Source organism: Oncorhynchus masou, chromosome 24, assembly GCF_036934945.1.
Source record: "Oncorhynchus masou masou isolate Uvic2021 chromosome 24, UVic_Omas_1.1, whole genome shotgun sequence".
Classification (NCBI taxonomy): Eukaryota; Metazoa; Chordata; class Actinopteri; order Salmoniformes; family Salmonidae; genus Oncorhynchus; species Oncorhynchus masou.
The window spans coordinates 92,349,403-92,376,033 of record NC_088235.1 but is presented as its reverse complement, the minus strand read 5'-3'; the positions used below and the strand labels follow the sequence as shown (position 1 = coordinate 92,376,033).

The following is a 26,631-nucleotide window of genomic DNA, read 5'->3' as shown; positions in this document are numbered from 1 at the left end:
GTGGCAAAGTAAATACAATATAGCAAGTAAAACACTGGAATGGTAGATTTGCAATGGAAGAATGTGCAAAGTAGAAATAAAAATAATGAGGTGCAAAGGAGCAAAATAAATAAATGAAATACAGTAGGGAAAGTTGTTTGGGCTAAATTATAGGTGGGCTATGTACAGGTGCAGTAATCTGTGAGCTGCTCTGACAGTTGGTGCTTAAAACTAGTGAGGGAGATAAGTGTTTCCAGTTTCAGAGATTTTTGTAGTTTGTTCCAGTCATTGGCAGCAGAGAACTGGAAGGAGAGGCGGCCAAAGAAAGAAAGAATTGGTTTTGGGGGTGACTAGAGAGATATACCTGCTGGAGCGTGTGCTACAGGAATGGCTCGAATGTGGATAGTACTCAGAGTTTTCTTCAATACAGCCGCTTACACAATTACTATTTTAAGAGGGTTTAAATCCCAGTTTGCTATCCTGTCTTTAAATAGCCTCTGATATTTTTCAAATTTCCCAGCTAAATGTCAGACTTGCAGTAATGTCAGAAGCTAGCATATTCATCACTTATCAACAACAGCTGCACATTCCAATTAAACATCATGTTTTGAAGTTCACTTTCCTTGCTTTGTCTAACTCTCATGAATCTATCAAATAAGTTGGGGGATGCACGATATATCGGTGAACATTTCGGAATCTAATGATATTAGCTAGAAATGCCAAAATCGGTATCGGCCCGATGTCAAGTTTAACGCAGATGTGAAAAACGATGTCAAAGCTGACGCGAATACCTATATACCGTAGGTACATGACGTAATGGCACCATGTAAAATTTTGCGCTACACGTGCAATGCAGCATTCCCAACCTAGCCCACAATGTCTGCTGTGTGGATCGAGCAGTCAACAAGTTGAGCAGTCATTTGAAAGAGTAAGAACATTTCAGCGAGACAGCTCAAAGGCGAAATCCGTTTAATGCCGAGGTAATGGAATTCATTGCCCTTGACAATCAACCCTTCTCTGTCGTGGGTAATGTTGGCTTTCACGACAGTAATACCTTCATTGCTATTAGCTTCACAACATACTATGGAATGCTGTTTGGGTCTTTGCGCGTCAAAGACGCAAATAACACTATTTGATGTGTTTTAAATATGATTTTCGTTTGACACGTCAAACAGTTCTATCTATTATAGAATGTGTGTTCTGAAATTGCATGTGCAAGCCAAGCCCCACCACTGCTATCAGTAACACTGTCAAAGCTATACAAAAAAGTCTGCAAACACCGGCTACAAACTTTTTTTTAAAGAATAACGCGTTTGTAATGAAGCATTATTTGTTTGACCGCAACTTCTGGGCTGGCTAGCTTTAGCTTGGTACAACCAGCCTGGAAAAACAATGGCCAGTTGAAACTGCAGTCATTTTCGTTATTCTTAGCAATGATTTAGGAATCCTTGTAAATATTGTTGTTCGCCTATTGAAATTTTACTTTGGTTCATGAAAATAAATAGCAAGCCCAAAGCCCAAACATTATAAGCAGCCAGCTAGCTTCATCTGGCTAGTGAGGCTTGACCAGACCAAGTTATGTTTGTGAAGCTAGCCACAATAAGGATTAGGCACAATAGTATAATTTGCTGGTTACCTTCAAAATAAAAGTACCTCTTTGAAAGTGATGCAGAAGGTTACAATTGGTGGAATCATGCCATATTTAGACTAGATAATGTTAAACAAGGTTGGAATGTGAAGTCACCTCCCCGGTCATCCTATTGTGTGTTGACATTCATATTGCACTGTACAGCTTTACCTAAGGATTGGGGATCAATGAAATGGGGTATCAGTCTACTCAATACCCAATATATTTTTTTCCCAACGTTGTCCTCAGAGTTATCAGACTCCAAAACGTCCATGCAGTATTGTTTTTCCTCAGGAATAGTGTTCAATAGACAGGTTGACAAGAGATGTGGCTCAATTCAGTGGTTTCAGAGTCCCGCAATAAGAGCTATGATGCCAATGTTCTGTGTATCACTGAGTAGATTGGTACCATGTCATTGAGCCACAATCCATAGGTAAGGCTGTACAGTGTGTGTGTACAGTGCCTTGCGAAAGTATTCGGCCCCCTTGAACTTTGCGACCTTTTGCCACATTTCAGGCTTCAAACATAAAGATATAAAACTGTATTTTTTTGTGAAGAATCAACAACAAGTGGGACACAATCCATGAAGTGGAACGACATTTATTGGATATTTCAAACTTTTTTAACAAATCAAAAACTGAAAAATTGGGTGTGCAAAATTATTCAGCCCCTTTACTTTCAGTGCAGCAAACTCTCTCCAGAAGTTCAGTGAGGATCTCTGAATGATCCAATGTTGACCTAAATGACTAATGATGATAAATACAATCCACCTGTGTGTAATCAAGTCTCCGTATAAATGCACCTGCACTGTGATAGTCTCAGAGGTCCGATAAAAGCGCAGAGAGCATCATGAAGAACAAGGAACACACAAGGCAGGTCCGAGATACTGTTGTGAAGAAGTTTAAAGCCGGATTTGGATACAAAAATATTTCCCAAGCTTTAAACATCCCAAGGAGCACTGTGCAAGCGATAATATTGAAATGGAAGGAGTATCAGACCACTGCAAATCTACCAAGACCTGGCCGTCCCTCTAAACGTTCAGCTCATACAATGAGAAGACTGATCATAGATGCAGCCAAGAGGCCCATGATCACTCTGGATGAACTGCAGAGATCTACAGCTGAGGTGGGAGACTCTGTCCATAGGACAACAATCAGTCGTATATTGCACAAATCTGGCCTTTATGGAAGAGTGGCAAGAAGAAAGCCATTTCTTAAAGATATCCATAAAAAGTGTTGTTTAAAGTTTGCCACAAGCCACCTGGGAGACACACCAAACATGTGGAAGAAGGTGCTCTGGTCAGATGAAACCAAAATTGAACTTTTTGGCAACAATGCAAAATGTTATGTTTGGCGTAAAAACAACACAGCTCATCACCCTGAACACAGCTCATCACCCTGAACACAGCTCATCACCCTGAACACACCATCTCCACTGTCAAACATGGTGGTGGCAGCATCATGGTTTGGGCCTGCTTTTCTTCAGCAGGGACAGGCAAGATGGTTAAAATTGATGGGAAGATGGATGGAGCCAAATACAGGACCATTCTGGAAGAACCTGATGGAGTCTGCAAAAGACCTGAGACTGGGACGGAGATTTGTCTTCCAACAAGACAATGATCCAAAACATAAAGCAAAATCTACAATGGAATGGTTCAAAAATAAACATATCCAGGTGTTAGAATGGCCAAGTCAAAGTCCAGACCTGAATCCAATCGAGAATCTGTGGAAAGAACTGAAAACTGCTGTTCACAAATGCTCTCCATCCAACCTCAATGAGCTCGAGCTGTTTTGCAAGGAGGAATGGGAAAACATTTCAGTCTCTCGATGTGCAAAACTGATAGAGACATACCCCAAGCGACTTACAGCTGTAATCGCAGCAAAAAGTGGCGCTACAAAGTATTAATTTAAGGGGGCTGAATAATTTTGCACGCACAATATTTCAGTTTTTGATTTGTTAAAAAAGTTTGAAATATCCAATAAATGTCATTCCACTTCATGATTGTGTCCCACTTGTTGTTGATTCTTCACAAAAAAATACAGTTTTATATCTTTATGTTTGAAGCCTGAAATGTGGCAAAAGGTCGCAAAGTTCAAGGGGGCCGAATACTTTCGCAAGGCTCTGTGTGTGTGTGTGTGTGTGTGTATGTGTGTGTGTGTGTGTGTGTGTGTGTGTGTGTGTGTGTATAAATTTTAACTAGGCAAGTCCGTTAACCTCAGAGCTACCCCCCTACTTTTTTCAATTTCTGCTTGAAGACATACCCAAATCTAACTGCCTGGAGCTCAGGCACAGAACCAAGGATATGCATATTCTTGGTACCATTTGAAAGAAAACACTCTGAAGTTGTGTAAATGTGAATTGAATGTAGGAGAATATAACACAATAGATCTGGTTTAGATAATACAATGAAAAAACATACGTTTTTTCATTTTTATTGTTGTATCATGATCTTTAAAATGAACAAGACAAAACAAACATTCAGATAGGATGATGGTGACAATTTCAGTGAAAAACATAAGAGGGCAACAGTACTTGTGCAAAGTTTCAGAATGATAACTTCCAAAATGAGTGTGCTCCATGACATTTATCATGAAGTCACCCAGGTGTCCCACACAAGTAGCCCAAATGTACCAAAGTGGCCAAATTGGTGAAATTATACATTTTGAATGGAATAACTATATACAAAATACCAAAATGGTATTCTAACACACACCCAAAAATTGGAGAGAAAAAATGAAGAAAATATATACACATTTACAAAATAACACTTTCAATATTTGGGAGACCCTCTGTCCTCTACACAATAGTATTGCCAGCTGCTGATGCCAGGTGCCATAGCACATCCATGCCTGCAGAAATACATTTGGGCAGATGAACAGCTGGATGAACCAGATTCAGTGGGGGATGGACACCTTGGCACTGGGGGCTCCCATTCGGAGTCGGTGTCACTGTGAAAGAAAATGTTCAGTTAGAATAGTTTCACATATGAGCCCTGTATCAACAGGTATTATATATATATATATATATATATATATATATATGAGTACAGGCAACATAAGGTTGAATATACACTGCTCAAAAAAATAAAGGGAACACTAAAATAACACATCCTAGATCTGAATGAATGAAATATTCTTATTAAATAAAAGTTTTACATAGCTGAATGTGCTGACAACAAAATCACACAAATTATCAATGGAATTATCAATTTATCAACCCATGGAGGTCTGGATTTGGAGTCACACTCAAAATTAAAGTGGAAAACCACACTACAGGCTGATCCAACTTTAATGTAATGTCCTTAAAACAAGTCAAAATGAGGCTCAGTCGTGTGTGTGTGTGTGTGTGTGTGTGTGGCCTCCACGTGCCTGTATGACCTCCCAACAATGCCTGGGCATGCTCCTGATGAGGTGGTGGGATCTCCTCCCAGACCTGGACTAAAGCATCCGCCAACTCCTGGACAGTTTGTTGGTGGATGGAGCGAGACATGATGTCCCAGATGTGCTCAACTGGATTCAAGTCTGGGGAACGAGCGGGCCAGTCCATAGCATCAATGCCTTCCTCTTGCAGGAACTGCTAACACACTCCAGCCACATGAGGTCTAGAATTGTCTTTCATTAGGAGGAACCCAGGGCCAACCGCACCAGCATATGGTCTCACAAGGGGTCTGAGGATCTCATCTCGGTACCTAATGGCAGTCAGGCTACCTCTGGTGAGCACATGGAGGGCTGTGCGGCCCCCCAAAGAAATGCCACCCTACACCACAACTGACCCCCCGCCAAACCAGACATGCTGGAGGATGTTGCAGGCAGCAGAACTTTCTCCACGGCGTCTCCAGACTGTCACGTCTGTCACATGTGCTCAGTGTGAACCTGCTTGCATCTGTGAAGAGCACAGGGCGCTAGTGGCGAATTTGCCTATCTTGGTGTTCTCTGGCAAATGAAAAACGTCCTGTACGGTGTTGGGCTGTAAGCACAACCCCCACCTGTGGACGTCGGGCCCTCATGCCACCCTCATGGAGTCTGTTTCTGACCGTTTAGCAGACACATGCACATTTGTGGCCTGCTGGAGGTCATTTTGCAGGGCTCTGGCAGTGCTCCTCCTTGCACACAGGCGGAGGTAGCGGTCCTGCTGTTGGGTTGTTGCCCTCCTACGGCCTCCTCCACGTCTCCTGATGTACTGGCCCGTCTCCTTGTAGTGCCTCCATGCTCTGGACACCACGCTGACAGATACAGCAAACCTTCTTGCAACAGCTCGCATTGATGTGCCATCTTGGATGTGCTGCACTACCTGAGCCACTTGTGTGGGTTGTAGACTCCGTCTCATGCTACCACTAGAGTGAAAGCACCGGCAGCATTCAAAAGTGACCATAACATCAGCCAGAAAGCATAGAAACTGAGAAGTGGTCTGTGGTCCCCACCTCCAGAACCACTCCTTTATTGGGGGTGTCTTGCTAATTGCCTATAATTTCCACCTGTTGTCTATTCCATTTGCACAATAGCATGTGAAATGTATTGTCAATCAGTGTTTCTTCCTAAGTGGACAGTTTGATTTCACAGAAGTGTGATTGACTTGGAGTTACATTGTGTTGTGTTCCCTTTATTTTTTTGAGCAGTGTGTTATTATAGACCTGCTAGATCTACTGTCTCATTTATATTATGACATTTCAGCTAGATCTACTGTCTTTATTATATTACAACAGACAAGCTGTATCTACTGTCTCCATTTCACTTTGGCCATTGTGGTTCTGCCCTACCTTCAACAGCCTCAAATAGGCTATTTAATTTCACAAATAATATTTTATATTATTAATTTCAAACAACGGCATTTGCATGAGAAGAACTTACCAGTCCAAAACAATGTCCTCTCGGTTCAAAAAATATTCCTCCATTTGGGAATCGCTAAATGAATTCTTCTAAAATTGTGTGTACATCTGTATATCTCGACTTAGATTTTGCTTTTCCTGACTTTGTCGCCATACTGATTGATATATAAACCGCTGAATATGCGCTTTACCAAAACAATGCTGTGCGCAACATGCGTTGCTCCTTCCGGTATGAATCGTCAATGGCGAATGAACCTCTTTACGCCGGAGTTTACTTCATGGGTTGGTCTTCCAACACATAACCATTACATATTGCCGTTTACCTCAGCTCATTGGCGATCTACCCAGCTAGATTTCAAGACGATCAGTGGTCATTGGGTTAAAATACAGTCAATCAACAAAACAGCGGTCATATCATTGGTGCACAATGATGTCATTACTTGTCTTCAAATCAGTTTCTTTCATTCAATATGTCCTGCGAATTGACCCATCAGATTTGGTTGTGTTACAAACAAACCAGTTGTTTGCAATGAAACCAAACATGACTGGAAAAGTCACGTTCTGTCTGTGTATTTACCTCGAATGTGTCGTCAAATGGAATGATACGGAATTCACGACACAAGCGGTTCACAAAATGTTTCGTGTTAGGCTATAGAAATTGATTTTATCAAACAAACGACCATTCATTGTGTAACAATGAGCATTGGGATTGCAAACAGAGGAAGATCGTCAAAGGTAAACTATTTTATTGCAGTTTGTAAATTTGTTACGCCTGTGCTGGTTGAAGTAGTTGTTTTTTATGGGGTTCTATCCTCAGATAATCGCATCGTATTCTTTCGCAGTAAAATCTGACAACGCAGTTGGATTAGCAAGATTCTAGGCTTTCGAAACATGTGAGACACTTGAATTTTTAATATGACTTTATGTTGCGATCACCGTATGTTGTCGAATTTCATCCCGCTACCGGGTTCCGTGCGCAGAGAGGTTAAGTACAAATTCTTATTTTCAATGATTGCCTAGGAACAGTGGGTGAACTGCCTTGTTCAGGGGCAGAACTACAGATTTTTACCTTGTCAGCTCGGGGTTTCGAGCTTGCAACCTTTCTGTTATAAGTCCAACGCTCCAACCACTAGGCTACCTGCCACCCCCAGTGCAATTCTAAAGTATAATACATCCGGTGTGATTTCAACAGATTTTTGTCATTGTCTTTTGTTGATTTTATATAACTTTCCAACCTCGTTTAGCATGATCTGTTCAATTATGTCATAATTCTACTATTTGTATTCATTTGCATCACTGTCAATGATGTACTTTTATTTTGAAGGCTAACCGCAAACTCCCCTGTTGTGGCTAATCCTTATTGTGGCTAGCTTCACATAGAGGAGTCGGACCACCATTCATCAAATAAGAACTGTCTTATAAATTAGGGTTATTTTAAATGACACCTAGCTAGGATAGCTACTGAAACAGATTGTCGTTTTTGGGGAAGAACATTGTTTGCATCCATGAGCTAGCTAGTTTTTTTTTATGACCAGCACTATAGGTGCGCGAGACGACAACATAGCATACATATCGATGAATCGCTGTGACTTTTGAAATACGAGTGATTGTGTAATTACGTAAAACATTAATGAATGCGTTAAATTGTGACGTGCCGTCCATATTCAGGTCCTGATTAGTAAACAATGTCTTTTTTTGACATGCAAAGACCCAAACGGCATTCCATAGAAATCCTGGTTGAGAATGAAACGACTGAACAAATGAATAACGAAACAACAAGTGAAAGAAATAGGTTTTGATTATGTTTGACTGGTCATGGGGACATGCGTACATGCGTACATGCCAACAAAAGTATGTTTTTGTGTGTGTGTGTGTGTAACCTTTTATTTAACTAGGCAAGGCATTTTAAGAACAAATTCTTATTTACAATGACTGCCTACCCCGGCCAAACCCGGACGACGCTGGGCCAATTGTGCGCCGTCTTATAGGACTCCCAATCTCAGTCGGATGTGATACAGCCTGGATTCGAACCAGGGACTGTAGTGATGCCTCTTGCACTGAGATGCAGTGCTTTGGACCGCTGCCTGTGTGTGTAACCTATTTTAACTGTACTAGAATGATTTTAAAAGGCAGCTAAAATTAAATATCGAATATCGGGATTTTTTGGCAAGGAAAGTATCATATTGGCCAAAAATGTAATTTCGGTGCCTCACTACAAATAAGTTGTGGGTCAGAGTGCAGTTATTTAGTTTCCTAGCAGAAACGTTTGTTAGCATGTTTGCTTTTTAAAGCTGTGGGATTCCTAGTTTTCCATGTAGCTATAGGTCCATATCTACAGCTATGCTGTCATTAGTTTGTCTTATGACATTTTATAGGAAATGTAGTAAAACAGGCTAAATAAAATCATGTAACAATGTGTTCTGGAGATACACCATTAGCAGTGTTATTGATATTTTATTAAGGTTCTCGTTCTATGCTGCCCATGTTAGCTGTGCTCTGTCTGTGACTCTTACCTCTCCTCACCTCATCTTCTCATCTTTCCCCCTCACTTCTTAACTCCCTACCCCTCAAGGTTTCCAGGTTTCAGAAGGGGAGTCTGAGGATCTGCATGGCCGCCTGAAGCAGGCAGAGACACGGGCAGAGGAGCTGACAGAGCAGCTGAGGACAGCCACCTCCAGCATGGAGCTGTACAGAGCCATGGCCCAGAGCCTAGAGGAGTCCCTGGACAAGGAGATGCAGGTCAGGACTCCACCCTGGCCCCTAAGCCCTTAGTAGCCCTTAGTAGATACTACCCTGGCCCCTAAGTAGGATACTCATAGATACCATTGTACTGTATGCTAGCGTACCAGTAGACTTCCAGTTATTGCGCTAATGCTTGTTAGTATTGGCTCACGAAACTTTGACTTCTTCATAATGTATGCAGAGACGTAAAAAAATAACATGACCTTCCAACTTTAGTCCTCAAACCATATCCCTCATACCCTTATTCAGACCCCTATCGTAAACGGTACAGTCCTAAATCCCTCTGGCACTCTCTCCCTCGTCTGTCCAGGTGACAGAGCAGGCTCGGTCTGCCATTGAGGAGCGTGTGAAGGAAGCCCAGGAGCAGCACCGTCAGTTGGAGAAAAAGCTCCTGGAGGCAGAGAATGAGAAGCAGGGCCTACAGGAGGAGAAGATGAAAGCCCTGGCCTCCGTGGAGCAGCAGGTATGATGCAGAGAGGACCATTGCTAAACATCTATTCCCTTACAGTGCTTTATGACTATTAAGGAAACATTTCCACACTGTATTGCTCAAATGGTAGCTGATGCGTTCTGTATTATTTAACCACATCCAGTGCGCATGCAAGTGCTGGGTTCACACAATGCCGGGGTCCCCATTGTTCCACAAATTTAACTTCTTGCGTCGAGCAATCCCGGATCTGGGATTCTATTTATAGCCTCAAGCTCATTAGCATAACGCAACGTTAACTATTCATGAAAATCGCAAATGAAATGAAATAAATATATTTGCTCTCAAGCTTAGACTTTTGTTAAAAACACTGTCATCTCAGATTTTCAAAATATGCTTTTCAACCATAGCTAAACAAGCATTTGTGTAAGAGTATTGATAGCGAGCATAGCTATAAGCCTAGAATTCAGCCAGCAACATTTTCACGAAAACAAGAGAATCATTCAAATAAAATCATTTACCTTTGAAGAACTTCAGATGTTTTCAATGAGGAGACTCTCAGTTAGATAGCAAATGTTCAGTTTTTCAAAAAAATATTATTTGTGTAGGACAAATCGCTCCGTTTTGTTCACGTTTGGCTATGAAAAAACCTGTATCCAGTTATAGCCTCAAGCTCATTAGCATAACGTAACGTTAACTATTTATGAAAATCGCAAATGAAATGAAATGAATGTGCTAGCTCTCAAGCTTAGCCTTTTCTTAACAACACTGTCATCTCAGATTTTCAAAATATGCTTTTGAACCATAGCGAAACAAGCATTTGTGTAAGAGTATTTATAGCTAGCGTAGCATTTAGCGTAGCATTTAGCGGGCAACATTTGCACAAAAACCAGAAAAGGATTCAAATAAAATCATTTACCTTTGAAGAACTTCGGATGTTTTCAATGAGGAGACTCAGTTACATAGCAAATGTTCAGTTTTTCCTGAAAGATTCTTTGTGTAGGAGAAATCGCTCCGTTTTGTACATCACGTTTGGGTACCAAAAAAACCCGAAAATTCAGTCATCAAAACGGTGAACTGTTTTCCAAATTAACTCCATAATATCGACTGAAACACGGCAAACGCTGTTTAGAATCAATTCTCAATGTGTTTTTCACATATCTCTTCATTGATATATCGTTCGTGGTAGTCTCCTTTCTCCGGTGAATCGCTTGGAAAAAGACGTGCAGTTGAAGATGACGCACCAATTTCGACGGGCGGACACCGGGCGGACACGGGCGGATGTAGTCTCTTATGGTCAATCTTCCAATGATTTGCCTACAAATACGTCACAATGCTGTAGACACCTTGGGGAAACGATAGATCGGGCAGGCTCATTCCTTGCGCATTCACAGCCATATATGGAGACAATGAAAAACAGAGCCTCAAAAATCCTGCTCATTTCCTGGTTGAAGTTTCATCTTGGTTTTGCCTGTAGCATCTGTTCTGGGGCACTCACAGACAATATCTTTGCAGTTCTGGAAACGTCAGTGTTTTCTTTCCAAAGCTATCAATTATATGCATAGTCGAGCATCTTTTTGTGACAAAATATTGCGCTTAAAACGGGCACGTCTTTTTTATCCAAAAATGAAATAGCGCCCCCATAGCATCAAGAGGTTAATATCTAAATTCCTGTTTTCCTTATCCCTGTGTGTGTGTCAGGTGGCTGTGCTGAGGAGGAGTCTGAGCAGTGTGCAGGCGGACCACCAGGAGGCTCTACAGATGGCGGCGGTGGCAGCAGCCCAGGAACAGCAGGCCATGCTGGACAGCCAGGAACAGGTGAGAGGGAGAAGTGGGCCGTGGCTAATTGGCCCTTATCTTGTTGCATTGGTGTCCCAACTTTTCATATGGCATATCTGACAAAGCTATTTTCTACCTTGTTTTCCGCATGCTTGGTATAGAGCATTACCTAGCTTGATTGTCGCTAACCATGTAAACTGTGATACTGGTTCATACATCCATATAAACTACATTATGTATTGCATTCCAGCTAGAAGGTCTATAATGCTGGTCTTCTCCCCCCTCCCAGGCCAAGCTGGCATCAGAGGCACAAGATAAGTATGAGCGTGAGATGATGCTCCACGCTGCAGACGTGGAGTCCCTCCAGGCAGCCAAGGCCCAGGCCCTGCAGGCAGCCACGCTCAGACAGCAGCTGGAGGAGAGGGCCCAGAGAGCCTCTGCTCAGCTGCTGGAGGTCAGAGTCTCCTGGGAGGAACAGGAGAGGATCCTCAAGGTATGTATTTGCAGTTGATTGATTGCAATCAAAGGAGATGCTTATATTATGAATAATAGATATGGTGTTGGTGGCAAATGGTTAGAAGTGTAGATGGTGATAGTGTAAAATATATTTTTATACTTGTTGGAAGCTAGAGATTGTAAACTGCCACTCTCTTTTGCAAGGGTTGTACAGTTTACATAGTTGGTGTGCACCACAAGGCTGTAATGTGCATGAATTCTCTGTTAGGAGGAGATGTCTAAGGTGGTGTCTCGTTCTGAAGAGCTGCAGAGGCAGAACATCCTCCTCCATGAACAGATTCAGACCATGAGCTGCAAGATGGCCGCCACCCTGCAGCGCCAGGCCAACGAGAGCCCTCTGAACATCTCCCTCACGGAGGAAGGCAAGTCTCAGGACCAGGTCCTTGAGATACTCAGGTAATGCCCCCCCCCCCACGCAATTACTTCACTCCTACAACACCCTTTTTTTCTCATCATAGCCTCTGTCCCCTCCCTGTCACACTGCAGGTTTGTGCGCCGAGAGAAGGAGATAGCGGAGTCTCGATTTGAGGTGGCCCAAGGAGAGAGTCTTCGCCATAGGCTGAGAGTAGAGCACCTGGAGAGAGAGCTGAGAGAACTACAGGATAGCCTTAGTGCTGAGAGAGAGCGAATGCAGGTGAGCTGGACACTATGGACAGCCAATGATTTATGGCTTCATAGGGTAGTTACCTGGACCCAGGTTAAGCCTTTTCCTAGACTAAAATGCCTGTTCAATGGAGAGTGGAAAAACAGTTTTGTTCATAAACTGCTCTCTCACCCATACCCTCTTAATTTAAGATTATAATAGCTCAGTGCTGCTTATGATCTTTAACCCCAGGTGACAGCTAAGACCCTGGCTAAGCACGATGAGCTGATGAAGAAGACTGAGACCATGAGTGTCCTGATGGAGACCAACAAGATGCTGAGGGAGGAGAAGGAGAGGATGGAGCAGGAGCTCCAGCAGACACAGGCTAAAGTAAGACACCAGGTTTACTTTCTCAGTGTCAAAGCACCAACCTTTGGTTATAATAACAAAACCCTATCTTAAGTAATTTTTCTCTGGAAACCTTGTGTGAATTTGGTCACTGTTTTTGGTGGGAGGGGGGGGGCTGTTTTAGGCAAGAGGCCAACTTTTAATTATTTTTTTATTTTAAATGTGTCTGTTTTGATTGACATTTTCTTCATATCTCTCTCCCTGTCTGTCAGGTGCGTAAGCTGGAGTCGGACATAATGCCCATGCAGGAGTCCAACGCTGAACTGAGTGAGAAGAGCGGCATGCTGCAAGCAGAGAAGAGGATTCTGGAAGAGGACATAAAACGCTGGAAGGCCAGAACACAGGTTAGTGTTATTCCTTACACAATTTGTCCCAATCATATTATAACATACCCATGAGATATTACTCAATGACAGAAAACAAATATCCCCACCCCAAATAAAACATTATCAAAGTACGATTCCTTGTGACTCAGTTTGTCTAAGGTCCGAAAGCCTGTTTATTGACTTTGGATTTGAAACGTAATGTGTTCTGTTTAACTCCTGTGTGTCTCTTTAGCACCTGGTGAGCCAGCAGAAGGACACAGACCCAGAGGAGTACAAGCGTCTCCACTCTGAGAAGGAGGCTCACCTCAAACGCATCCAGCAGCTCACTGAGGAGACGGGCAGACTCAAGGCTGAGGTGGCCAGGTGAGAGTTAGCCTAGGCTGTAATGTAAACAGAATATATAGCCTGGAATCCAAAACTGAATACCTCGAAGTTTGACTTTTCTGTTATTACATGGTACCAAGGACCAGCAAGGAAGCTGAATTCAATGGGGAACCTATTTTGTAAAAACACCATGCTACACAATGAATTGGCAGACAACGCAAGACATAAAAAGTGAGAATCTGCTGATTGTACTATAAAAAGTATTTGGGGATGTTTTATATTAATGTATGATCTCCCTGTAGGAGTGGCGGCTCGGTGACGTCCCTCCAGAGCCAGGTGCAGATGCTGCGTGAGGGTTTGGGGAAGGTGAGCTCTGACAGGGATGATCTGAGGAGGAGTATGGAGGCCAAGAACCTGGACATCCAGGAGAAGTTCCGCACCATCACTCAGGTCAAGAAGATTGGACGCCGCTACAAGACACAGTATGAGGAGCTCAAGGTGGAGCATGACAAGGTCAGTTGGTGAAACACCTGGTACCTGTTCTGGTTTTGTACAGGGCAAAGTAAAAAATATTAATATAATAATATATATTTATAAAATATAATAATATATATTTGTAACTAAGATGTTTCATGAAACCCAGCCTTGAATTCACTCAGACTCCCAAGATTCAAGAACAAGATTCATCTCAATTGTTTTCTCATTAAACTAATAATACCCTTACTCATGTTGTCACTGAATAACAAATGTGTGGGATCAAGTTGAACACTCAATGTCTAACCTGATGTCCTTGATTTAAATATACATTCTCATTGCGTGAATCCTGCCGTAATGTATTCAGCGTTGGACTGATCTCCTCTCCAGATGGTGTTTGAGGCAGCGTCCACCCCAGCCCAGGAGCACGAGGCCCAGCAGGCCTCAGCCCAGGAGCTCCAGGGTCTGAAGGACTCCCTGGGACAGGCTGAGACCCGGACCAAAGACCTGGAGGGACAGCTGGACAACCTCAACAAGGTCAGAGCAGTGTTTCCCCTGTAATTGTTTCCCAGGCAATATCCAGGGTGACTTTCACCAAAATTGTAAATGCCTATTGGGCAGAGGGTTAAGATAAACACTGGCTCAGAAAGGGTGGTAAAGGTACCTGGTTGTATGAAACCATATTCCCAACACAGACCTTGGTGTGTTCCCCGCAGGTGGTGGGTGAGCGTGAGGCGGAGGTGCGCGGGTCGCAGGAGCAGGCCTCCAGGCTGCAGACAGAGCTGACCAGGCTGAGACAGGAGCTGCAGGAGAAGGCCTCCCAGGAGGACACCCTCAGACAGCAGATGGCTGAGAAGGAGGAGAAGACCAGGAAGGCCTTTGTCGGGGCCAAGCAGAGAATCAACCAGCTTATGGGTAAGAGGCGAGGCCAGACAAACCTGACTGTGGCTCAAGCTTGAGTGTGGCTGAGGTTTGCATCGAAGTATACAGTTGCGGCCAAATATTTTGCCGCACTTTTCTTAAATGGAATCATGTTTCTTCTAAAATCAGTTGAAATTGAAAACACTTTTGGTCTCCACACCTTGTTATTGTATCTTCAGCATTGCATAACCAATTTTATTTTTGTGAAATGAAGTTTAGAGTTTTTATTTAGTCCATTCCAGTTGTCTTTATTTTTAAGTAATTGGCACCCTGGAGCTAGTACTTGGTTGCACAGCCTTTGGGCAAGATTACTGCAGACAAATGAGCCTGCTGCACCTTTCCACTAGTAATTTGGCCCACTCTTCAGAAGCAAACTGCTATAATTCTTAGTTTTGAGAGGTGCCCTACATCAACTGCTGTTTTCTTTCAAGTATTCGTTTCGGTATTTCACTTACGGGATATTCCCCCAGCGTATTCGTCAGCGGCCTTTATTACACTATGCCAGCCATTATTGGCTGGATGTCGAGACGACGTGAGTCTGGGAAGGGTGTCCCTCCTACCCTGCAAAAAGCCCAACCCAGTACCTAAGTCATTCAAACACCTCTTCTCGCTTTTCATCAGAAAGCTTACCTTGACACGACGACTGTGTTTTCCAGAACTAGCTAAACTGTTTACAGACGTGAGCTTACAACTCGCGCACTGGGTGCTATTCTCAGGACTGAGCGGTAGTGACAATTTTCCTTCACCATAGTTAGAGGAAAATTATTTGAGGGAGGAATGGGTACAGCTGTGACACGGGTAACTCATTTACGACCAAGTTAGCTGTATCCAAACAGTGACTAGTCGTTAGCAAGCTAGCCACCGGTAGCTAGCTTTGGTAGTTTTACTTCATCAAGAAAAGTTTACCAGCTACACCCCGAGCTATCTTTCCTAACCTGTTTCGGAAAACGGTATCCGACCATCACACCGAGTGCCGCCTTCAGAGATAGCTAGTGATTAGAGGGTTATCGGACTAGCTTACCGAGCTAGTTTTTTTTCTGACAGCAAAAAACATAGTATCCAAGCTATGGCGACAAAAGCATCTCCCACCCCAAACGAGGAAAAGCTCCCGACATGAATCTGCTCCTGTGGAAACAAGACATCGGCCAAAGACACCCACTCGGTGTGCTCCGCTTTCCCCGGGCTGCAACATTTCCAGGAAGCTTTAGACTCCCATGGCTCCTGTCTACACTGTGAAGAGCCACCGTCACAGGCTAGCATGCCAAGCTAGCCTGAGTTAACAGGACCCTAACATGGGGGGCCGGTGTGATTGGCTCACCAGAGGTGATTGATATCCCCACAGCAGTGGTCTGTATTACAAAAGAGCTGTAAGTTTGATATATTGGTCCACAGAACATTTCCCCCAGGATTTAGTCTTGTTTGGGTGGGTTTTTGAGAAGTTGAATCAGGCTTTCTTGTCTCCTGCAGCAGTGGGGCCTTCCTGTGTTTACCAATGACCAATTGAAGCGTTCAAAGATAATAACACCCTCCCTACAACCAAACATGAGGAGGTTTGATAATGCTGTGTGGTTCCTTTGCTGCTTATGGTACTGGGGACCTTGAACGTGTGCAAGACATGGAATCAGCAGAATATCAAGATGTTTTGGAGTGCAATGTTCAACCCAGTATCCAAAAATGTGGTCTTTGTCAAAGGTTGTGCGTCAAATCAAATAACATTTTATTGGTCGCATACATATATTTAGCAGATGATATTGCGGGTGTAGCAAAATGCTACAGTGCAGTAGTATCTAACAATACACAATCTAAAGAATGAAATATATAAATATTAGAATGAAAAATGTTGGATTGGCATTGGCTAGAATACAGTATATTCTAATGAAATTAGAGAAACAGTATGTAAATATTATTCAAGTGACCAGTGTTCCATGTCTATGTGCATGGTGCAGCAGCCTCTAAGGTGCAGGGTTGAGTAACTGGGTGGTATCCGGCTAGCGACCATGACTAAGGGCAGTGTACTAGGTGGAGGCCAGCTAGTGATGGCTATTTAACAGTCTGATGGAAGCTGTTTTTCAGTCTCTTGGTCCCAGCTTTGATGCACCTGAACTGAACTCGCCTTCTGGATGATAGCTGGGTGAACAGGCCGTGGCTCGGGAGGTTTATGTCCTTGATGATCTATTTGGCCTTCCTGTGACATTGATGTAGGTGTCCTGGAGGGCAGGCACTGTGCCCATGGTGTTTCGTCAGACCACTACTCTCTGGAGAGCCCTGCGGTTGCAGGCGGTACAGTTGCTGTACCAGGCGTTGATACAGTCCGACAGGATGCTCTCAATGGTGCATCTGTAATAGTTTGGGGTGGTCTTAGGGGCCAAGCTGAATTTCTTCAGCCTTCCGAGGTTGAAGAGGCACAGTTGCTCCTTCACCACACGGTCTGTGTGGGTGGACCATTTCAGATTATCAATGATGTGTACGCAGAGGAACTTGAAGCTTTTCACCTTCTCCATTGTGGCCCCGTCGATGTGGATGGGGGCATGTTCTCTGCGGTCTCCTGAAGTCCACGATCAGCTCCTTTAGTTTTGTTAAGGGAGAGGTTAATAGTGACCATTACAACAATACTGAATGAACACTTATTTTAACTTAATATAATACATCAATAAAATCAATTTTGCCTCAAATAAATAATGAAACGTGTTCAATTTGGTTTAAATAATGCAGAAACAAAGTGTTGGAAAAGAAAGTAAAAGTGCAATATGTGCTAACGTTTAAGTTCCTTGCTCAGAACATGAGAACATATGAAAGCTGGTGGTTCCTTTTAACATGAGTCTTTAATATTCCCAGGTAAGAAGTTTTTAGGTTGTAGTTATTATAGGAATTATAGGACTATTTCTCTCTACCATTTGTATTTCAGTAACCTTTGACTATTGGATGTTCTTATAGGCTCTTTAGTATTGCCAGTGTAACAGTATAGCTTCCGGCCCTCTCCTCGCTCCTCCCTGGGCTTGGACCAGGAACACATCGACAACAGCCACCCTCGAAGCAGCGTTACCCATGCAGAGCTAGGGGAACAACTACTCCAAGTCTCAGAGCGAGTAACGTTTGAAACGCTATTAGCACGTACCCCGCTAACTAGCTAGCCATTTCACACCATATCGTTACACCAGCCTAATCTCGGGAGTTGATAGGCTTGAATTAATAAACAGTAGAGCTGCTGGCAAATGCACGAATGTGCTGTTTGAATGAATGCTTACGAGCTTGCTAGTGTCTACCATCGCTCAGTCAGACTGCTCTATCAAATCATAGACTTAATTATAACATAATAACACACAGAAATTCGAGCCTTAGGTCATTAATATGGTCGAATCCGGAAACCATCATCTCAAAAACCAAACATTTATTCTTTCAGTGAAATACGGAACCGTTCTGTATTTTATCTAACGGGTGGCATCCACCTTGTACACTGCTCAAAAAAATAAAGGGAACACTAAAATAACACATCCTACATCTGAATGAATGAAATATTCTTATTAAATAATTTTTTCTTTACATAGTTGAATGTGCTGACAACAAAATCACACAAATTATCAATAGAAATCAAATTTATCAACCCATGGAGGTCTGGATTTGGAGTCACACTCAAAATTAAAGTAGAAAACCACACTACAGGCTGATCCAACTTTGATGTAATGTCCTTAAAACAAGTAAAAATTAGGCTCAGTAGTGTGTGTGGCCTCCACGTGCCTGTATGTCTTCCCTACAATGCCTGGGCATGCTCCTGATGAGGTGGCGGATGGTCTCCTGAGGGATCTCCTCCCAGACCTGGACTAAAGCATCCGCCAACTCCTGGACAGTCTGTGGTGCAACGTGGCGTTGGTGGATGGAGCGAGACATGATGTCCCAGATGTGCTCAATTGGATTCAGGTCTGGGGAATGGGCGGGCCAGTCCATAGCATCAATGCCTTCCTCTTGCAGGAACTGCTGACACACTCCAGCCACATGAGGTCTAGAATTGTCTTGCATTAGGAGGAACCCAGGGCCAACCGCACCAGCATATGGTCTCACAAGGGGTCTGAGGATCTCATCTCGGTACCTACTGGCAGTCAGGCTACCTCTGGTGAGCACATAGAGGGCTGTGCGGCCCCCCCAAAGAAATGCCACCCCACACCAAATCAAATCAATTTTTTTATTTTATTTGTCACATACACATGGTTAGCAGATGTTAATGCGAGTGTAGCGAAATGCTTGTGCTTCTAGTTCCGACAATGCAGTAATAACCAACAAGTAATCTAACTAACAATTCCAAAACCACTGTCTTATACTCAAGTGTAAGGTGGATAAAGAAGATGTACATAAAGATATATGAATGAGTGATGGTACAGAGCAGCATAGGCAAGATACTGTACTCGATACCATCTACTGTATATACATATGAGTATGTAAACAAAGTGGCATAGTTAAAGTGGCTAGTGATACATGTATTACATAAAGATGCAGTAGATGATATAGAGTACAGTATATACGTATACATATGAGATGAATAATGTAGGGTATGTAAACATTATATTAGGTAGCATTGTTTAAAGTGGCTAGTGATATATTTGACATAATTTCCCATCAATTCCCATTATTAAAGTGGCTGGAGTTGAGTCAGTGTGTTGGCAGCAGCCACTCAGTGTTAGTGGTTACTGTTTAACAGTCTGATGGCCTTGAGATAGAAGCTGTTTTTTAGTTCTCTGCTGCGCCTTCTTCACGATGCTGTCTGTGTGAGTGGACCAATTCAGTTTGTCTGTGATGTGTATAACTTAAAACTTACTACCCTCTCCACTACTGTTCCATCGATGTGGATAGGGGGGTGTTCCCTCTGCTGTTTCCTGAAGTCCACAATCATCTCCTTAGTTTTGTTGACGTTGAGTGTGAGGTTATTTTCCTGACACCACACTCCGAGGGCCCTCACCTCCTCCCTGTAGGCCGTCTCGTCGTTGTTGGTAATCAAGCCTACCACTGTTGTGTCGTCCGCAAACTTGATGATTGAGTTGGAGGCGTGCGTGGCCACGCAAAACCGGTACAACTGACCCACCGCCAAACCGGTCATGCTGGAGGATGTTACAGGCAGCAGAACGTTCTCCATCGCGTCTCCAGACTGTCACGTCTGTCACGTGCTCAGTGTGAAACCTGCTTTCATCTGTGAAGAGCACAGGGCGCCAGTGGCGAATTTGCCAATCTTGGTGTTCTCTGGCAAATGCCAAACGTCCTGCACGGTGTTGGGCTGTAAGCACAACCCCCACCTGTGGATGTCGGGCCCTCATGGAGTCTGTTTCTGACCGTTTGAGCAGACACATGCACATTTGTGGCCTGCTGGAGGTCATTTTGCAGGGCTCTGGCAGTGCTCCTCCTTGCACACAGGCGGAGGTAGCGGTCCTGCTGTTGGGTTGTTGCCCTCCTACGGCCTCCTCCACGTCTCCTGATGTACTGGCCTGTGTCCTTGTAGCCCCTCCATGCTCTGGACACTATGCTGACAGACACAGCAAACCTTCTTGCCACAGCTCGCATTGATGTGCCATCCTGGATGAGCTGCACTACCTGAGCCACTTGTGTGGGTTGTAGACTCCGTCTCATGCTACCACTAGAGTGAAAGCACCGGCAGCATTCAAAAGTGACCAAAACATCAGCCAGGAAGCATAGAAACTGAGAAGTGGTCTGTGGTCCCCACCTCCAGAACCACTCCTTTATTGCGGGTGTCTTGCTAAATGCCTATAATTTCCACCTGTTGTCTATTCCATTTGCACAACAGCATGTCAAATTTATTGTCAATCAGTGTTGCTTCCTAAGTGGACAGTGTGATTGACTTGGAGTTACATTGTGGTTGTTTAAGTGTTCCCTTTTATTTTTTTGAGCAGTGTACAAGGGGTACAGGTATCGAATAGTTTGCCTAATTTCAGTTTGACAAAACAAGCGATGTGCGGTGTAGAGAATCATTGTCACATCTAAACTGCTGTGAAATATCACTTTTTTTCTCAATTTTTTTGAATCTGGTGTACAAAAGTAAAACTTAAGAACAAGAAGCATAGAAATAGTGTGCACTCACATTTCTGTGAATTTGGTCGGGTCACGCAAAAAGTTACATATTGCAGCTTTAAGAAAAGTGCAAGGGTGCAAATATATTTGTCCGCAACTGTATGTGAATGCTGATCTCTGATTTTCTGTCATGAGATGTTAGCAAAAAAAAGGGGGGGGGACCTTTTGATCCGATCCCATCCTCTTCCCCAGGCTCCAAGGACCAGCTGCAGAAGGAAAATGAGGAGCTGAAACAGCAGAGGGAGGAGCTGGAGGTCAGAGTCAGTGCTCTGAAGTCCCAATACGAGGGCCGTCTGAGCCGCCAGGAGAGGGAGCTGCGGGACCTGAGGGAACAGCAGGAGAGACACGGAGAGCAGAGGGATGAGGCTCTTGAACAGGGTCCCAGCAAGGTGAGAGATTGAGGCATAGATTTCAATAGAGCACTTGTGCTTTCTACCTGACTAGCCTGGATTGCTTTTCATTTTTCCTCTCCTACCTATAGGCTCAGGAACAGCAGAGGACCACAGAGCAGCGAGGACCACTGAAGACCACCCAAGCTGCAGACCGGGGCAGGTAAAGTATTCACACACACTCTCTCTCTCTATCCCCTGCAAACACACTCACTACACTTGGGTAACTTGTGCAATGATGTTTTCATCTGTATTTCCCCTTCCCCATAGCACCAGTACCTCTGAGCCCCCTACTGCCAACATCAAGCCTACCCCTCTGGGTGCTCAAGGCCCCAGCAAGCCCCCTGCTATCCCTGGGAACAAGCCCACCCCCCGGGCAAGCATCAGGCCCATGATCACACCCGCCACCGTGCCCACCCCCACACCTACTGCCACCGTCATGCCAACCACACAGGTGGAGAACCAGGAAGGTGAGTTCTGTGGAACCAATATCACTGTTGGTGTGATGTGAATGTTATAGCATTAATATTTGAGTATTGGTCTTTTTTAAAGCGCAGGATGGCTGTTTGTGAAGTGTTTTGGTAGTTGAAGTGCACTTTATTACTTGAATCAGATGAGATCAATGGGGGGGGGGAGAACGAGCACATTTCAGACGGAAGGATCGAGAATCAGACCGCAGACATGCTATTTCCATCTCTGAACAGTATTGACCCTGTCACCTGTGACTCCTCCAGCCATGCAGTCATCCGAGGCCCCGCCTGAGCATGTGACTGTTTACGGCAGTGCCAGCGGTTCAGTACGGTCAACCAGCCCCAACGTTCAGACCACCAACCCAATGCTGGTGGTCCAGCAGACCCAGACCCAGACCACAGCCTTCGTCCAGCCAACACAGCAACAGAGCCTGCCCCACACTGAACCAACCAATCAGGAGCAGCCCCCGGCCCCAGTAATTGAAGCGGCACCCAGTTCGCAAATGGAGAGGCCGTCGACGTCAACAGCCGTGTTTGGGACAGGTGTGCGTCTTGATTAAATCTAACCAGGAGTTTCTATAGATTTGGGGTATAGTAGTGTTGTCTAACTAAGCTTAAGGGTTGACAATGAGTGAAGTTCTCACTGCATTACCACTGGTCCTCTAATATTGAATGAACAGCATATCTACCAAGTTAAGCTAGAATTGTTCAATTCTCCAGTTTCAGCCACCCCAGGAACATCTTCCATGTCCAAGAGACCTCGTGAGGAGGAGCAGGACAGCTCTATGGTGGCTGACCCCCCCAGGAGGACCCCTCTGAACCCCCCATCCCCAAGAAGCTACGCATCATCCAGAGAGTCGACCCAGAGGAGCCAGAGGCCCAGGACGAGGTGCTGGCTGAGGGCAGTGCAGAGGGACTGGTGCCTGGAGAGAGCCAGGAAGCCCCAGAGACCAGCCAGGTATGTGTGTACTACCCATTCTCTCGAGAGGCTGATATGGTCTTTCAGTCTGGTTTGTGTGTCTAATCGCGTGTGTGTCAGCAGGTGGTGGAGGAGTACCCAGTACTAGAGGAGGCTGAAGAGGGTGCAGCGTCTCAGTCTGTCCCTGTAGAGCTGCTCCTGTCCGAGACCGCTTTCATCTCATTTTCATACGACGCCAACGAAGAACCCCCACAACACGATGTCATCGTCATAGTGACCGACTCTGAAAGCGAGGACGAGCAGCAGGAGGAGGAGGATGAGGAAGAGGAACCGGTACGGACAAAGGGAATCGACTGTTGTCGAGTTGAAATATTTTAGTTGCTAGACACTAATTGATCCTTCGCTAAGCCTTGGTTACTGTTACATTTTCCCAGGAAGCCCAATTTCCTCTTCTAACCACTGGCTGAAATCCCCTCACAGTGATCTCATAGTTTAATTTCATTGTGTATTAGAAACCCACTGACTACCCCATGCTAATCAGGAGACTCTCGTGTGTGTCATGGTGGATTGTCATTACAATTGCTTCACAGGAACCTGGTAAAATGAAGGTTGTTGTGTTGCTAGCCACTGGATGGCTCTGAATGCACTGTCGGCTTGCAGTCAGTTGGTATCAAGCACTCTCAAATCCTATCCAGATGTCGACAGCAGATGAAATTTCTATTCATAGCATGGATAACTTAGCTAGCTAACATACATTTAGAAAAAAGCCTAGTTAAATTATCTGGCTACTTAGCTAGTTAGCATCAGCAATGTTGAGTGGTCAATAAAGTGAAGGTTTCTTTACCGGCTGAGCAAGCAAACAATAACACAAGTATCATTCTGTATTCTGAAAAATACTCCAACAGGCTCTGCATTTCCAGAATCACAGTAGCAAGTACCCCTGGTGTACTGTTAAATTATTTAGCCATTTAAACACTTTGTTTTTGGATGAAAACTCAGTTTTTGTTATGCCCTCAATGGCTTTCATGCATTTCAAATGTGAGCTTGCCTGAGGTGTTTGCTCTCTGTGATTGGTTGCCCAACATTTGGGGACGGGGCTTAGTGAATGGTCAATTGAACTCCCTCAAATCCTAGCAAAAATCTTGCCTAAAATGATCTGAGAGTATATGGCACTTAGAAATCTGGAACTCTATTTGATGGGATGAAAATGTTGACATGCAGCCCATACTCAATGTTGAAATTCAACTTGACTGTTCATTGAGACCTTTTACATCCTCTCTTTAGGACTATGATGATGAGGAGGAGGATGACGACGAGGAGGAGGAGGATGAAGATGATGGAGGGATGGGGGATGAAGGGGAGGAGAGCAATGAAGGGAGCAGAGATGGCAATGAGGCATATGAAGGCGACGACACAGAGGTAAGATCCACACACACACATGCGCGGTTACTAACTTAACGATGTAATTTCCAGCATGTTTTGTAATTCCACTCTCTCTCATTTCCTGTCTTGCACCCACTCCCTAATTCTTTCCAACTGTCATGTCTCTCGGATGTTACAGCCAGGCAATGTTGTAACCAAAGTTGTGTGCACATGCACGTTTTTCTGTGTGACGAATTGGTGCCTCACCAGTGCTCTTGCTACACTCTGCTACCTCATGTCTGTGTTGTGATCTAGAGTGACGGTGTGTGTGGGAACTGAAGGTCCTGGAGTGTTGGCAGGGGAGAAGGGTGGGTGGGTGGGGGTTTTGTGGTCAGGGTGTGGATGCAGAAGAAAGCGGGGCACACCCTCTCCGTCTAGCTAGCTTTAAAGTTACTAGACCTCTAAGGGAATGCCTGTACAAGGGAAATTAATCATGATCAGCATGTGCGGCTTGCTACAACACTGCAGGGCAGTAGATAGTGCGTGGGAAACATCCTGTAACATCTCCTTCCGCCCTCTTTCCTCGTCTTCTCTCTCCCACTGTGTGTGCCTCCCTCCCTCCCAGGGTCCTGATGGGACAGACCCAGGCACGGAGACGGAGGAGAGTCTAGGAGCATCTGACTCCACCCAGCGCCCGGCTGACTCCCAGACACACAGCTGTAAGACGATGGAAACTGTCACACACTTGTCTCCACAGTCAGTTAGACATCTGACACTTGAGTGACAGAGAGATGTAATGTGTTGGTGTCTGTCTGGATTGAGAGATACATTTTAGTTGCTCTGTTGGTAGATTAACCAAGCCAGTAGATTCAACATGTCGGAAACTGATAGACATGAGCCTATTTTACAATATTATTAAGGTATCTGTTAGTTCAACAGACAATGATGTAACTGCGTCTGTCTGTATGGAGAGATTACGTTTGTGTTGGATTTTGATGTAGGAACTCTGCCAAACTAAACCACAGTGTCGTTTCCTGTTCTGTCAGTCGAGGGCAGCAGCAGTATGGAAGCCTTCTCAAGTGACCCAACCAGCTCTGCTCCCAGAATGCACCAGTCTCCACGGAGAGCACCCCATCCGCTGCCCCCCCACCTCAACATCACCCAGGAAGGGGGACCCCCTGCTCAGGTACAGGTTTGTGCTTATGACTCAATATAGCCAGTTACACTATGTGTGTCTGTGCGTAAGACAATTGTATTGCTGTTTTTGTGGTATGGTTATCTGTGTAGTACCGAGTTGTGTGTGTGCCTTACAGCGCCCCATGCGTCGCCAGTCGGTAGGCAGAGTCCCTCAGCTCACCCCTGGGATGGCCAGCGGCGGAGTAAGTCACAATATTGGAGTAAGTCACAATATGGGAATGGGTAGCATGCTACCCGTTCCCATAGACTTCCAGGCATTGGCTAACACTAGTTAGCAATGGCTCGTGAAAACGTCATTCAACTTCCTTTAAACTGCCCCTCAAACTCGTGTATACCATTTTATATGTTTATCTGGTTAAGTAGAACATTTCGCGCTATCCCTTTTTAAACTGCAACTCATGTGTTCTGTTGTCAGTGTTTGATGTTGTCCTTTTAGCGCTATATCGGTATCGGACGAGAATTATACCGATATTTAATAAATAAAATGGGGGGGGAAAGGAAATCTGAAATGTGGCCATTCTCATGTGTCATTGTCACAATGTAATAAATCACCATTTGAAGAATAGTTCTTGGACAGTTCTTCGTCTTGTATGGCAATTTAGGAAAATTCGATGTGTAAAAATATTACTTTCATTTACCCGCTGTAAAACAGTATATCGGCAGATGTATCTGTGAGTTTTGTCCCCCCCCAAAAAAACTATCGGACCCAAAAATAAATTCCGCTCAGGATCTAGTATAATATTCTTTCCTCCCCTCTGCCTTCTTACAGCAGCACTTTTTTGACGATGATGACAGGATGGTTCCCAGTACTCCGACTCTGGTGGCGCCACACCGCTCTGACAGCTTTGCAGAAGCTATCCAGTGAGAAACACACACACATCAGCAGCTAAACACCACTAGTAAAGTCCCCATAGGAACCCCATAGTGCTTCTAACCTCTTCTCGCTCTCTATGGTCCAGTTCTCCCCAGGTGGCTGGTGTACCCCGGTTCAGGTTCGGCACCCCAGAGGACCTGATGCCCCAGACCACCACCTCCCACTCTGACCTGGGACATCTGGCATCACAAGGAGGTACTGGACTGTACTTAGGCACACCTCATCTCTTTTCTATTTCTCCATACCCTACCATTGAGACACACCTACTCTCTCTTTCCTCATACACACCACTGAGATCAACATGTTAGTTATATGCTCCTCTCACTATTTTTCTGAGATACCTTTTAGAGATATTTGATTAGGAGAGATCTTACTTTTGCCATGTCCATCTCTCTTTGGTGAAGTCAAGTGTGTGTGTGT

General features: G+C 44.4%; 1 protein-coding gene across 1 annotated transcript in view; it reads left to right on the top strand.

Annotated features, from left to right (window-relative positions):
• Positions 1-26,631, top strand: part of LOC135513031 (nucleoprotein TPR-like) — a 44,308-nt gene that overhangs the window by 12,204 nt on the left and 5,473 nt on the right. Inside the window, 25 exon segments of the mRNA XM_064935683.1 lie at positions 9,004-9,170; positions 9,484-9,636; positions 11,302-11,418; positions 11,669-11,872; positions 12,104-12,291; positions 12,382-12,529; positions 12,731-12,868; positions 13,099-13,230; positions 13,445-13,575; positions 13,839-14,049; positions 14,401-14,547; positions 14,727-14,925; positions 21,193-21,389; positions 21,482-21,552; positions 21,660-21,859; positions 22,124-22,402; positions 22,580-22,654; positions 22,657-22,817; positions 22,902-23,111; positions 24,063-24,197; positions 24,766-24,859; positions 25,187-25,326; positions 25,454-25,519; positions 26,107-26,198; positions 26,297-26,406. Of these exon segments, the coding sequence (XP_064791755.1) occupies positions 9,004-9,170; positions 9,484-9,636; positions 11,302-11,418; positions 11,669-11,872; positions 12,104-12,291; positions 12,382-12,529; positions 12,731-12,868; positions 13,099-13,230; positions 13,445-13,575; positions 13,839-14,049; positions 14,401-14,547; positions 14,727-14,925; positions 21,193-21,389; positions 21,482-21,552; positions 21,660-21,859; positions 22,124-22,402; positions 22,580-22,654; positions 22,657-22,817; positions 22,902-23,111; positions 24,063-24,197; positions 24,766-24,859; positions 25,187-25,326; positions 25,454-25,519; positions 26,107-26,198; positions 26,297-26,406 (3,765 nt within the window).